Source organism: Pristiophorus japonicus, chromosome 3, assembly GCF_044704955.1.
Source record: "Pristiophorus japonicus isolate sPriJap1 chromosome 3, sPriJap1.hap1, whole genome shotgun sequence".
NCBI classification, from domain to species: Eukaryota; Metazoa; Chordata; class Chondrichthyes; family Pristiophoridae; genus Pristiophorus; species Pristiophorus japonicus.
Window position 1 is genome coordinate 217748346 of NC_091979.1, and position 13964 is coordinate 217762309.

The window sequence follows — 13964 nt, forward strand, 5'->3', positions numbered from 1 at the left end:
TGAGAGTCCGGAGGACAAAGCCGCTGGTGGACGGGGAGTAAAGAGCATAGAAAAGCAAAAGAAAAGGCCATTTGGCTCCTGTGTCTGCAGAAGCAAGTCCAACTGCTTAGGGAGCAGGTTGGTAGGCTTAAGGCAGAGCTCAAGGAGTCCGAGGAGCATTCAGCCAAAAGGGCCGTGGTAGGAATGAGGCTTTTAGATGAGTTGTGCGAAGAAAAGCAGGAGAGGCACATTCAGAAGGAAACCTCCCATAACAAAAGGGAGTACCTGCAGTGTCAGGTAACAGAGGCCAAGCTCAAGGAGCAGGTCGCATGGGAGGAGTCCGCTCGTCTAGCGGGTAAAGTAGACGGGCTGGAGGGGCAGCTGAAGGATATTGAGAGACCTTATAGGCTAGCCACCAGTAAAGATTTTGAGAATGGGAATCACGAGCCCTGCCAAGAGAAAATCCAAAACTTGACCCACGCTTTACCCAAGGCCAAAGGCAAGGTTTGCTTGATGGTCCCGGGGGAAGCTCGGGTGGACTGGGAAGACAGTGAGGATTGCGAGCCGGACAGGGACGTACGACCTCCGCCAGAGGCGCCGGGACCCATGTATCCCATACGGCAGCGGAAATACGGTCAGGGGCTGCTGCAAAGCGATTTTGTGGTCATTCACAACCACACAGCTGCAAAATATGATTTCAGGGGTGCCCAATCTTACCAACGAAGGAGACCCATTGGTCCACTTCACAGAGGTGGAACAGGTGGGAGGGATTAATGGGTGTAACGAAGCAGAGGTTCACAAGCTGCTATTATTTTCCCTGGAGGGGAAGATGTATCAGGCCCTATCTGCTGAATGCAAGAGGGGGCAGGGAAACATAGAGGGCTTAAAGGAGGAAATCCTAAGACCCATGGGTCACGCCCAAGGTAGTCCATTCTCCAGGGTGGAAAGGACACTGCAGCTGGCTGGGGAAGCACCTCAGGCTTTTGCGGACCGGCTCTGGCTGGTCTATAATAAAACCTGTCATGGAGTGCTGGACCGAGCGCAGTTGCAGGGGGAGCCAAGGAACCATTGCTTGGTTCCGGATTAGGGCAAAGTCCGAGAACTGGTTTGACCCCGAGAATCTCCAGAACACGGAGGCCGGTGTGCTCCGTCACATGAGTCTGGCATTCAAGGCCGGCGTGGAGGAGGAGGTCAAACCAGTTAAAGGGAAAGTTCACGAGATGAAGCCCAGTGGGGGTAGTAAAAGGGAATGGCGCCAGGAAGAGGTTAGTGCAGGGAAGGCTAGAACATGTTTCGGGTGTAGGAAGACAGGACACTGGAGGAGAGACTGTCCGGCCCCGGGGAGGGGGCAAGGCAAAGGGGATCCTCCAGTGCCTAAGACAAAACCTGTCGAGGCGAAGGGACCGACCGCTGAACAATTTGATGTTCTGGTGGTCGCTCTTCGGACAGTTTTTGTGCCAGAGCAGGGAAGGGTAGACGCTGCCGTGAGCAGGGAAATCCCGACCGCTCCAATAATCCCACCGCCCTGACTAGTACGCACCCAGCCTGAGTACCTGTGTTCACTCACGTACGATGAATGGAGTAGACCGGGTGAAGAAGGTAGAGGGGAAGTACTTGGTAGACACCGGAGCTTCGAGCACGGTGATCCATGTGAGTAACCCGACCGATTCACCCTGGTCCAGCAAGGTTCCATTCCGTCTTGTGGGGTTTGCTGGGAACGAGCAGGTGGGGGCAATTAATGATGGGGAGGACTTCTTTTTAGAAATAGTAGCCAGCGGGGACAGCTTGAGCGCGGTGCTGCTCCAGAAGTGGCACGGCAAGCTGCGACCCATGGCGTACTCAAGAGTCCTCACAGATGTAGAACGGGAGTACTCCAATTGCGAGAGGCATCTCCTTGCCACGCAATGGGCAGTCAAGGTCATCCCAGATCATTCTACTGACCCACCATACCCCCACTCAAATGTTATTAGATGGGAGAATAAAGGATGGCACGGTGAGCAGTGCTCGCATTGTTCGCTGGACTTTATTGCTCTCACAGATGAACCTGAGTGCAAGGCCTGTGTGAGCCCAAGCTGGCCGCTAACATGATCTATGCAGGGACGGCCCATAAGTATTCAGTAGGGGGAGTATGGGATGTAGACATAGGATTTCGGGCCGGGTTACACCCCACGGGCTGCGAAATATATGTCGATGGATCCAGTTCAGTGGTAGCAGGGGAGTGTTTCACCAGGTGCGGGATTTATTACCCAACGGCAGGCATTGCAAGGGCCATTAAACTCCCGAGCACCCTGAGCGCTCAGCACGCCGAACTGTTGGCGGTGGTGTACATCGTTCCCCACGCCGACGAGTTCCCGACCCCATACACCATCTGCTCAGATTCCATGTTCACATGCAATTCATGCACCTGGTCACGAGGCCATCTGGTCTCGTTGGGGTTTCACATCCGCAGACGGGAAGCCCTTAGCAACCAAACCACTGTTGCAAAGGATCTTAGAGGCCACGGGAACCCAGGGAAGCCATTACATTCATAAAGTAAAGACCCATTCCAAGACAGAGCCCAGAGGGGAAGGCAACCAAAAGGCTGATGAGTTAGCCAAGGAGGAAGCCAAAACAGGAGAGTTTTGGGACCAATACGGGTCCAGCCCAGTAGCAGCGATCCGGGACAAAGGGGGAACATAAGGGAGTGCAGGGGTAGCATTGGCCCCGGACTTGAGGAAAGTCTAGGCACAGGATCTCGTCCTTAAGGTTGTCCTGGAGCAGCTGGCTAGGGGTGAAAAGGTATAAGGCCCGTTCGGGGTAGAGGGCATCACTTTAAAGGAGGGAATGCTTCTCAAGAGATCAGTGGGTAGTTCCAGAACAGCACCAGAGGAAATTCCTACAGATAGCCCACAGGGGACCCAGGAGCGGGACATCCAGGGCCAGAGACGACCTGGCAGAGGGTAGAACAGGCAGAGTGGTGGCTTCAACTGAGGGAGGATGTCCGTGATTTTTGCACAGACTGTCTGGTGTGCGCAGCGAACAACCCCGATCCCCAGAATAGAAAGGTTCCCATGGGGCACACGAGAAGGGTAGAGGGACCATGGCAGTCGGTACGTGTCGATTACATCGGGCCATTGCCCACCACAAAGAGGGGTTACAAGTACTGTTTGGTCCTAATGGACGTTTTCTCAAAGTGGGTTGAAGTCTTTCCTTGCCGATCAGCCACGACACTGACGACGGCACGGATCTTGGTGAGGGAAGTGTTCTCTAGGTGGGGACTGCCATAGATCGTGGAGTCTGACCAGCGGAGCCACTTCACAGGGCAGGTCATGCAGGCTACCTTGAAAGTGCTAGGGATAGAAGGGAAATAGTATGTGGCTCACAACCTGTTATATATGTAAACCTGTATATACCTTGTGTAGCCATCAGAGGACTCATCCCCTGGAGTTCCAAGGGATCCCACAATCCCTAGGGAGCACTGGTATTTAAGGAGGCTTCACAGGCTGGAGAGGCATTCTGGAGACCTGCAATAAAAGACTAAGGTCACACTTTACTTTCAGCTCACAGTATCTAGTCAGATTCTTTATTCATACATAACACAACCCACAGTCAACGGGGGTTGTGGAGCGACTTAATCGGACCATCAAAGAAAGTCTGCGGAAGGAAACAGGACAGTCCCTGAAAAAGTGGGTTGAGGTCCTGCCGTTTGTCCTGATGGGGACCTGAACCAGCCTCTCCAGAAGCACAGGGTATTCCCCACATGAGCTCTTTACTGGTAGGGTCATGCGCAAGCCCACCCACGTTCTGGCGCCAGTTCTCACAGTGGGGTAGGTGAGAGAGGTAAACCGGGACAAATTTGTTAGGAATTTGTTCGAGCACTTGAAACAGATTCATAAGAACATAAGAAATAGGAACAGGGGTAGGCCATATGGCCCCTCCAGCCTGCTCCGCCATTCAATAAGATCATGGCTGATCTGATCATGGACTCAGCTCCACTTCCTCGCTCGCTCCCCATAACCCCTTATTGTTTAAGAAACTATCTATTTCTGTCTTAAATTTATTCAATGTCACAGCTTCCACAGCTCTCTAAGGCAGCGAATTCCACAGATTTACAACCCTCTGTGAGATACATTGGCAAGCTGCCAGCAACATGGGGAAGCAGCACCGGAGCAATCGAGCCCCGGAGAACCCACGAGTGGAAGGTAGAGGATCAGGTCCGCAATTACGCTCGTGTGGGCACGTTTGAGCCTTTGCACATGAGACCCTATAGCATTGTAGATAAGGCTAGTCCCATGGTGTACGTGGTTAAGCTTCCGAAGCGCACAAAGTGGTTCCATGTGAACCAGTGCAAGTTGTTTAACCCAGGGGAAAGGACGAGAAACAGAAAGAAGCACCAAGGGGCTGTAAACAGCATGGTGGACGCGGATCTTCCTCTCATAGTTTGGGACAGTGAGGAGCCCGTGGTGGTGGTGGTTAGGAGTAGCAGGATCACACGGCTGAGAGCACCGTGGTTGCCTCCTTACACACCGCCGAGGAGCCGTAAAAGGCCCAGGATCATAGAGACCTAGCGGGGCCACACGGAGACGGGTGGCGGTGTATATAGTTTCCTTCTCAGTTTTGTGTTTTAGAGTGTGTTTTTGATGAAGCCAGACCTGTGGATCAGCGAATTCCCTCTCACAGAAAGGTTGTTGTTTCTTTGTATCTTCACAGGAAGCCGAGAGAAAGATGGAGACAACCCTGGTAATCGTTCTTTGGAGCTTGGCCAGAACAGGGTACAGCAGGAGGGGGGACGCAGAGTTGTCCTTCCTCTGCGGATGTACTGGGGGGAAACGGACCCACCGTGACACAGGGGGGTAGGACAGGGGACACGGACGGGATGGCAGCCTACTTCCACGAGGGAAGGTGGCCAGGGTGGCTGGTGTCGAATTCGACGAAATACTCCAGCCACGCCAGGTTCACATACAGGGAGGCTTCCATACCGTGTCCCAGACTGAAGGTCACAGCCAGCCGGGTTGGGGTGACCGAGGGCAAGCAAGTATGCTTGAAGTGCAAGGGACTCATTCCCCTGGGACGCTGGTGGTGGCTCAGGAAATTGAGTCAGGACACGGGGAACCAGACAGCAGACTGAGAACGACTGGGGAACAATACGTACCGACAGATCATGGGGTCAAAGGGGGGAATGGAAGTGTGCTGGGACAAGTGGTGGAAGGAGGAACAGGGAATTTGTGTGTGTATGTGGGGGTCGGAGCGGATCTGCCCAGCAGGTGTGTTGATTGCCTTTTCGCAACAACGGCAGGACACCAGGGCTTGGATCAGATGGGATCGGAGTATGGACTCCTGCGTGATCCCAGACCCTCCCAACACAATAAATGCCACTGAACTTGTAGCACACAAGAGGAAGCCCCTGCCCACAGCCCACAGCCCATCGGTACAGACGACAAAGTTAGATGTCCAGCCACCACAGCAGGCCCAGGGAATGGTTTAGTTTTAGTCCCGACTGGAAAGGTTTTATTCCAGGGAGTGCATTACGCGGTCGCGTCAGTCATTTTAAACTTAACCGCGGTACATCTGCACGAGTGGTGTCCAAAAGAAACTAAGCAGCTGTATGAGGCGCTCATTAAAGAAATGTTCCGCCAGTTCTTTGAACTCAGTTACGGGGATGTGAGTCGGGAAAGATTGTACGATATGGGAGTGAGGGTTAACGTTGGTCCGGGGAGGCAGAGGCAAGGGGTGCTCAATGATTTAGCACGGGTACATCTCTCGTCAATAGTATGGACGATGTGCAGCTGCAGATGCAGAATCATAATGGATTTAAGGACCAGTTGGTCTTGAATATTGTGTCACCACACCAGGAATACCAGTATGGTACCAACATGACCTTTTGTGCGGGTTTATTAAGCATTTATTCACATAGACAAGTAGATATTACGGCAGAAGATGATTTAAAGAAGCAATTACACCAGTACATGGCGCGATTTGGCTATGGCATCCCACCTCTACCAGAGTTGATGAGGCATATTAAACAATCTAAGACCATTATTATCCCTTGGCCTAAAAGAACTGTGAATTATGTAAAGAACTGTCTAAGATTGGGGACGATTCATCTGATGGGACGTTGGTATGGATATCAAAATTCCTCCTTGGATACGGATTGTCTCGCATGTGTTGGCCGTTGTGCAACTAGTGATTGTGTTGTATCTCCTGATAATATCCTGCCGTGTTAACAGGAACCGCCAACAGCAGGAGTGGCTCAAGATGAGATAGGAAATATCGACGAAAGGAAAGGATTACAAAGTGAACTGAAAGTGACTGAGACAAAGTTCGAGTCCAGTCACTTAAGGGTGGAACTGTAAGACTACAGCATTTTTCATCAAATGTTTCTGCTAATGAGATATGGGGTACGGCTGCAGTCGGAGAGAGGTCAACTTGGTCAGTTGCCAACCAAAGAGCCACAGACTAATTACTAGGTGCTTGATCATCGGTCGTATTAGTCACGTGCGAGATTTGCTTAGAATTGCATAAGTATAAAGTAAATAAACTGTAAGTAAAGCAAGTCTTACAGGGTAGGCCTATACAGTAACTGTTGTGTATTGCTACTATTGGATTTTTACTTGTGCTCTTTTGTTGAATTTTAAGTAAAGATTACCCAGTGAGGGGAAACGAGGTATCCTGTGTCCGTATTGTTCTGTCTCATAAGTCCGAACCCTGTAAAGTGTCAAGACAAGATTTTACAGGATTAAAAACCTGTTCTTATAAAAGATAAGTCTTACAGTGATGAGGGTGTGGTGCACTGATCAGTGGCTGAGGCTAGTGGTGCAGTTGGTAGGATATGGCATTTGAAGATGCAATCACTGACCTTGATCACTCGCATGAAGTCATTAAAATTCTTTCAGCATTGGATCCAGGTCATCGGGGCTAAACGCCCGGCATTGACCTCCATGGCTATCCGCTCCCACTGCCTTCTCACTGTGTCTGGAGGGCCTCCTGGCCCCTCTGTGGATACAGGACATCTCTCCTCCTTTCCACCTCCTCCACCAAGACTTCTGGTACAGTGTCGGAAAACCTTGGTGCATGCTCTCTTACATGGTCAGCCATTGTTCTTTGTTGCACAGCATTATTCGGAATGATCTCAGCACCTCCAGCAGCCACAATGTACCTTACCTTTAAGAGATACAGGCTAGCTTTAAGTAGTGCTAGCAAATAATGGTATTGGGCCCTTTGCTGATCTGTGCAGCCAATCAACAGCTCTGGCTGCACACAGCAATCATTATAAACAGCAGGCATCATGAAGGTGGCATACTGCTTGCATTACATTAAACGGGTGCGAAGTAGTCGCAGATCGTAATAACCGTGCCCATTTTCGGGGGCTATCCAATTTAGCATCCCTAGTATATCGATGGACACCATTGTAGATGTAGATGTTCAGAGAATCATAGGATCTCGCATTACAGAAGGCCATTTGGCTCACCGTGCCTGTGCTGGCTCTTTGAAAGAGCTATCCAATTAGTCCCACTCCCCTGCTCACTACCTCACATCTTCCTGACTGCTCGCCCCCTCACATCACCCTGACTGCTCGCCCCCTCACATCACCCTGACTGCAGTGTACCTTACATCACCCTGACTGCTCGCCCCTTCACATCACCCTGACTGCTCGCTCCCTTACATCACCCTGACTGCTCGCCCCTTCACATCACCCTGACTGCTCGCTCCCTCACATCACCGACTGCTCGCCCCTTCACATCACCCTGACTGCTCGCTCCCTCACATCACTCTGACTGCTCGCTCCCTCACATCACCCTGACTGCTCGCCCCTTCACATCACCCTGACTGCTCGCTCCCTCACATCACCCTGACTGCTCTCCCCTTCACATCACCCTGACTGCAGTATACCTCACATCAACCTGACTGCAGTATGTCTCACATCACCCTGACTGCTGACCACCTCACATCACCTTGAGACCTAAGATCTACGGCACGGCCCTGGACAACGTGATCATTTTCCATATCTCGAGAGACGACGACAAGGTTCAACACCACCTCCAGTGCGTCAGTGCAGTCTTCGGCTGCCTGAGGAAGAGAGTGTTCGAAGATCAGGCCCTCAAACCTGGCACCAAGCTCATGGTCTACAGGGCTGTAGTAATACCTGCCCTCCTGTATGGCTCAGAGACATAGACCATATACAGTAGACACCTCAAATCGCTGGAGAAATACCACCAACGATTTCTCCGCAAGATCCTGCAAATCCCCTGGGAGGACAGACGCACCAACATTAGCGTCCTTGATCAGGCCAACATCCCCAGCATTGAAGCACTGACCACACTCGATTAGCTCCGTTGGGCGGGCCACACTGTTCGCATGCCTGACACAAGAATCCCAAAGCAAGCACTCTACTCGGAACTCCTAAACGGCAAGCGAGCCCCAGGTGGGCAGAGGAAACATTTCAAGGACACCCTCAATGCCTCTTTGATAAAATGCAACATCCCCACCAACACCTGGGAGTCCCTGGCCAAAGACGGGCCTAAGTGGAGGAAGAGCATCCGGGAGAGCACCTCGAGTCTCATTGCCGAGAGCATGTAGAAAACAAGCGCAGGCAGCGGAAGTAGCATGCGGCAAACCAGTCCCACCCACCCTTTCCTTCAACGACTGTCTGTCCCACCTGTGACAGAGATTGCAATTCCCGTATTGGACTGTTCAGTCATCTAAGAACTTTTAGAGTGGAAGCAAGTCTTCCTCAATTTCAAGGGACAGCCTAGGATGAGTATGCCTCGCATTACCCTGACTGCAGTTTCTCTCGCATCACCCTAACTGCTCTCCCCTTCACATCACCTTAACTGCTCTCCCCTTCACATCACCCTAACTGCTCTCCCCTTCACATCACCCTGACTGCTCTCTCCTTCACATCACTCTGACTGCAGTATAACCTCACATCACCCTGACTGCAGTATACCTCACATCACCCTGACTGCACTATGCTTCACATCCCCTGACTGCTCGCCCCCTCACATCACCCTGACTGCAATATAATCTCACATTACCCTGACTGCTCGCCCCCTCACATCACCCTGACTGCAGTATAATCTCACATTACCCTGACTGCTCGCCCCCTCACATCACCCTGACTGCAGTATAATCTCACATCACCCTGACTGCTCGCCCCCTCACATCACCTTAACTGCTCACCAGTTAGTGGAGTTCTGGGAGTTCACCCAGGTGTCCTGGTCAATATTTATCCCTCAACCAACACCACCAGTCTCAGTAATGGTCCAATTTCTGCCACAGTTTTCAACATGACTAGTCGGACTAATGCAGAGGAGGGGAGTTCTCGCCGGTGTCCTGGGACAATATTTATGTCTCAACTAACATCACTAAAAACAGTTTATCTGGTCATTATCATATTGCTGTTTGTGTGACCTTGCTGTACGCAATTTTGGGTGCCGTGTTTCCTATATTACAACAGTGACTGCACTTCAAAAGTATGTCATTGGCTGTCAAGCGCATTGGGACATCCTGAGGTTGTGAAAGGCACTATATAAATGCAAGTCTGTCTTTTTGACATGGAGCATCGAAACACGAACAATCGACACCATGTGTATGCTTCCTCTGGACTCTGCTCTGTGCAAGGGACCACTGAGCACCATGTCTCCCAATTGGTGGGGGGAAAGCAGGGAAGAGTAAGGAAAAATGAACAGAGCCCCCCAACTCCCTCCCCTCCTCCCCCAGCTGAGCAGTCCTTGGTCCCTACAGGCATCTGGCTGCAGAGAGCATCAATTATTTAAATAAATCTACCATCTACTACTCAGTCCAACCCCAAATGGGCCCACTCGTCCACAATCTGGAAACACATTTGCAAAGCAATATTTTTAAACCATCAATGAAAAATACAGCTTTTCTCTGTCCAGTTTTCATTTCCCGAAATTACTAGAGAGCTTCCCCAAACTTGGGATGTCACAGTTCAAAACTGAGTGGGCTGGATTTTCGAGAAGTTTGCGACCGTGTCTTCGTTGCGATTTGACCCTCCGCGGCGATAAACCCGTTCGCGACGCTCGGGCGGGATCCTCGGGTACCTGTTTACGGCAGAGCTTTCAAGTACCGCTGAGGAGTGGTGCGCCGACGTGCAACGACGCAGATTGAGTTTGCGTCAGACTTTCAGCTATCTCCCGATTCGTACGCCACACCCAGAATACCGACAGGGTCCATGCCAGCAATGGTAAATATGAAAACCTGCAAAAAAGGTAAGTTAAAGTTTTGATTTTTTTTTGCAGCGATTACTTAATTTAAGGATCTTGTAAATGTTTTTTGGAATTTTTTTCCACCGCCCAAGGCCTCTCTCACAGCACTCCTGGCTCCGGACTAAATTTGTTGAAACTCGCATTTTTGCGCCGCGAATCCTCGTGCAATGTCCTCCTTACCGACGCACCCCTGGTACAGATGTAAAGGCTGAAAGTTCAGGCTAAAAATGGTAGTGCAGTGCAAACTGTAAGTTTGACGTATCACTAATGCTTTCGTCGAAAAACCCCGAAAGCCGAAAATCCGGCCCAATGTATGGTCAGGTTGTCATGTATCTTACACTACTGTATCTTACCATGCTATACATGACTATAACTAGATATGACCTATAAACACAAGCATACTTTACCACCAGGGGTGCACTTACAGGAGACACTGCATACCTGTTCCACACAGGTATATAAAGGCAGGTCTCAGGCAAGTGTAGCACTCGAGAGCTGTGAAATAAAAGTGCAGGTCCAGAGTGACCTTGACTTCAGCATGTGTCTCGTGTAAGTCTGTACTGCAGGGTCAGGACTTTACAGTGGCGACGAGTTACGGGATCGCAGAATGCACAAAATGGCTACCAACAGCTCAGATGAGAAATACAATGCTGGAGACAATTGGGATGACTTTATAGAAAGGCTCCATCAAAGCTTTGTGACCAAAGACTGGCTGGGCGATGATAAGGCAGACAAGAGAAGAGCCCATCTCTTGACCAGCTGTGGCTCGAAAACATACGCTTTAATGAAAGACCTGCTGGCACCCGAGAAACCAGCAAGCCAGTCGTTTGAGGAGTTGAGCACACTGGTGAGAGACCACCTGAAGCCAGCGAGCAGCCTACACATGGCCAGACACAGGTTCTACAACTACAGACACTGTGTGGGCCAGAGCATACCCGACTTTGTGACGGAACTTCGGAGGCTGGCTAGTTTATGTGAGTTCTCCGATGAACTAAGGAGAGACTTTTTTATTGAAGGAATAGGCCACGCAGGCATATTCCGAAAGCTTATAGAGACCAAGAACTTGACCCTAGAGGCAGCAGCACTGGTCGCACAGACATTCTTGGCAGGAGAAGAAGAAACGAGGTTGATCTATACTGCGGTTACGACAACTAATAAAACATCGGAACAAGGGGTTCACAGCGTGAAACGAGCTGCTACCCCCACACACAGACAAAGGCAGGAGAGCAGGCCTTCATCAGCAGGCAGTGGCACCAGAAGCCATCAAGGGCCACAGAAACGGCCGTTCACACCTCATCAACCCACAATGCGAGCAATCAACTACAGACTGAGAGAAGCTCAAGAGAGATCAGCCAGACGCAGCTCATCCCTCGGAAACAATGGAAGCGGTCTGTGCTGGAGATGTGGGGGAAGGCACTCAACAAGGGGCTGTCGATTTCAGCATGCTGTTTGCAGAAACTGCAACTATACAGGACATCTGGCTCGCATGTGCAGAAAAACAGCAGCTTGGCTGGTATACGAATCGAAAGGGTGAGAAAGCGGACCAGAAGACGGTGGGGAAAGTGCCCGGGACACCGGGGTACAGCGGGTCAACACGATTAATGTCCACTGTTCTTACAACAAGACGCCTCCAATAATGATGAGGGTCCTACTCAATGGGATACCCGTCGACATGGAACTGGACACGGAAGCTAGTCAATCTCTCATGAGCGTCCAACAATTTGAACAGCTGTGGCCGCACAAAAGCAACAGACCAAAACTCACAAGGATCGACACCAAACTAAGGACCTATACCAAAGAAATCGTCCCAGTCCTTGGCAGCGCCATGCTCTCAGTCACACACAAAGGGACGGTGAACCGACTTCCCCTGTGGATTGTCCCCAGAGATCTCCCAGCACTGTTGGGGAGAAGCTGGCTGGCAAAACTAAATTGGAAATGGGATGATGTTCACGCCATGTCGTCAGAGGAACAGACCTCCTGCTCAACAGTTCTAAGTCGTTTTGAACATCTCTTTCAGCCAGGTGTGGGCACTTTCAAAGGGGCTAAAGTTAAAATCTACATCACACAGGATGCCAGACCGGTCCATCACAAGGCTAGAGCTGTGCCTTATGTGATGAGGGAAAAGATTGAACACGAACTGGACCGGCTTCTGCGGGAAGGTATTATTTCACCCGTGGAATTTAGCGACTGGGCAAGTCACATTGTCCCCGTCATGAAGCCTGATGGATCCGTACGAATCTGTGGGGATTACAAGTCTACCATAAACAGAGTCTCCCTACAGGACCAATACCCGCTGCCCAGAGCGGAGGACCTATTTGCCACATTGGCTGGAGGAAAACTTTCCTCGAAACTAGATCTCACATCTGCGTATATGACGCAAGAACTGACCGAAGAGTCTAAGCTACTCAGCACCATCACCATCAACACACATTGAGGCCTTTTTATGTACAATCGATGCCCATTCAGCATCAGGTCGGCAGCTGCTATATTCCAGCGCAACATGGAGAGTCTGCTCAAGTCCATCACGGGGACGGTTGTGTTTCAAAATGACATACTCATCACGGGCAGGGACACCGACTCCCAGCTCCGCAATTTGGGGGAAGTACTAAGTCGATTGGATCGGGTAGGCCTAAGAGTTAAGAAATCCACATGTCTGTTTCTTGCGCCCGAGGTTGAATTTTTGGGCAGAAGGATTGCCGCTGATGGAATCCGTCCAACAGAATCCAAAACCAAAGTGATTCGCCTGGCACCCAGGCCCCGTAATGTCTCGGAACTGCGCACCTTTCTCGGGCTACTCAATTACTTTGGGAACTTTATGCAGAACTTGAGCATGCTGCTGGTGCCTCTCCACATGCTACTCAGAAATGGGTGCGATTGGTTTTGGGGGGGACGCCCAAGAACGCGCCTTCAATAAGGCATGCAACCTTCTATGTTCGAACAGTGTTTTAGCCTTTTTTGACCCAGGTAAAAAGCTAGTTCTTACATGTGATGCGTCAGCATACGGGGTCGGGTGCGTTTTACAGCATGTCAATGATGCGGGTAAATTACAACCCATTGTTTATGTCTCCAGGTCACTTTCGCGGGCGGAGCGCGGGTACGGTATGGTTGAGAAGCAGGCGCTCGCGTGCGTGTACGGTGTCAAAAAGATGCACCAATACCTTTTCGGGGCCAAGTTCGCGTTAGAAACCGACCACAAACCCCTCACGTCCCTGCTATCCTAGTGCAAGGCAATAAACGCCAACGCCTCGGTGCGCATTCAGCGGTGGCCACTCATGCTGGTGTCTTACGACTACACAATAAGGCACAGACAATTGTGCCAACGCGCTTAGCAAGCTACCCCTGGCGACCACGGAAGGGTCCGACAAACAGGACTGTGAGATGGTCATGGCAATCAATGCCTTTGAATCCACAGGTTCGCCCATGACGGCTCGCCAAATCAGAGCCTGGACGACCAGCAACCCCACGTTATCCTTAGTCAAAAGAGGTGTTTTAACTGGTGACTGGGCAGAGGCCCGCGATGCCTGCCCCGAGGAGATCAAATGTTTCCATAGGCGCATGCATGAACTATCACTACAGGCAGACTGCCTGATGTGGGGCAGCCGAGTAGTTATGCCCTTGCGAGGCAGAGAGGCGTTTGTCCGGGAGCTCCACCGCGAGCACCCGGGGATCGTCCTTATGAAGGCCATAGCCAGATTCCACGTCTGGTGGCCTGGCATTGACGCGGACTTGGAGCTCTGCGTCCGGCGGTGCACCATTGGTGCCCAACTCAGTAATGCC

The 13964-nt window shown here is 51.1% G+C and overlaps 1 protein-coding gene across 1 annotated transcript in view; it reads left to right on the forward strand.

Annotated features, from left to right (window-relative positions):
* The first annotated feature begins 1551 nt into the window (after nucleotides 1-1551).
* Nucleotides 1552-13964, forward strand: part of senp2 (SUMO specific peptidase 2) — a 143961-nt gene continuing 131548 nt past the window's right edge. Inside the window, 3 exon segments of the mRNA XM_070873889.1 lie at nucleotides 1552-1836; nucleotides 6186-6307; nucleotides 10138-10190. Of these exon segments, the coding sequence (XP_070729990.1) occupies nucleotides 1552-1836; nucleotides 6186-6307; nucleotides 10138-10190 (460 nt within the window).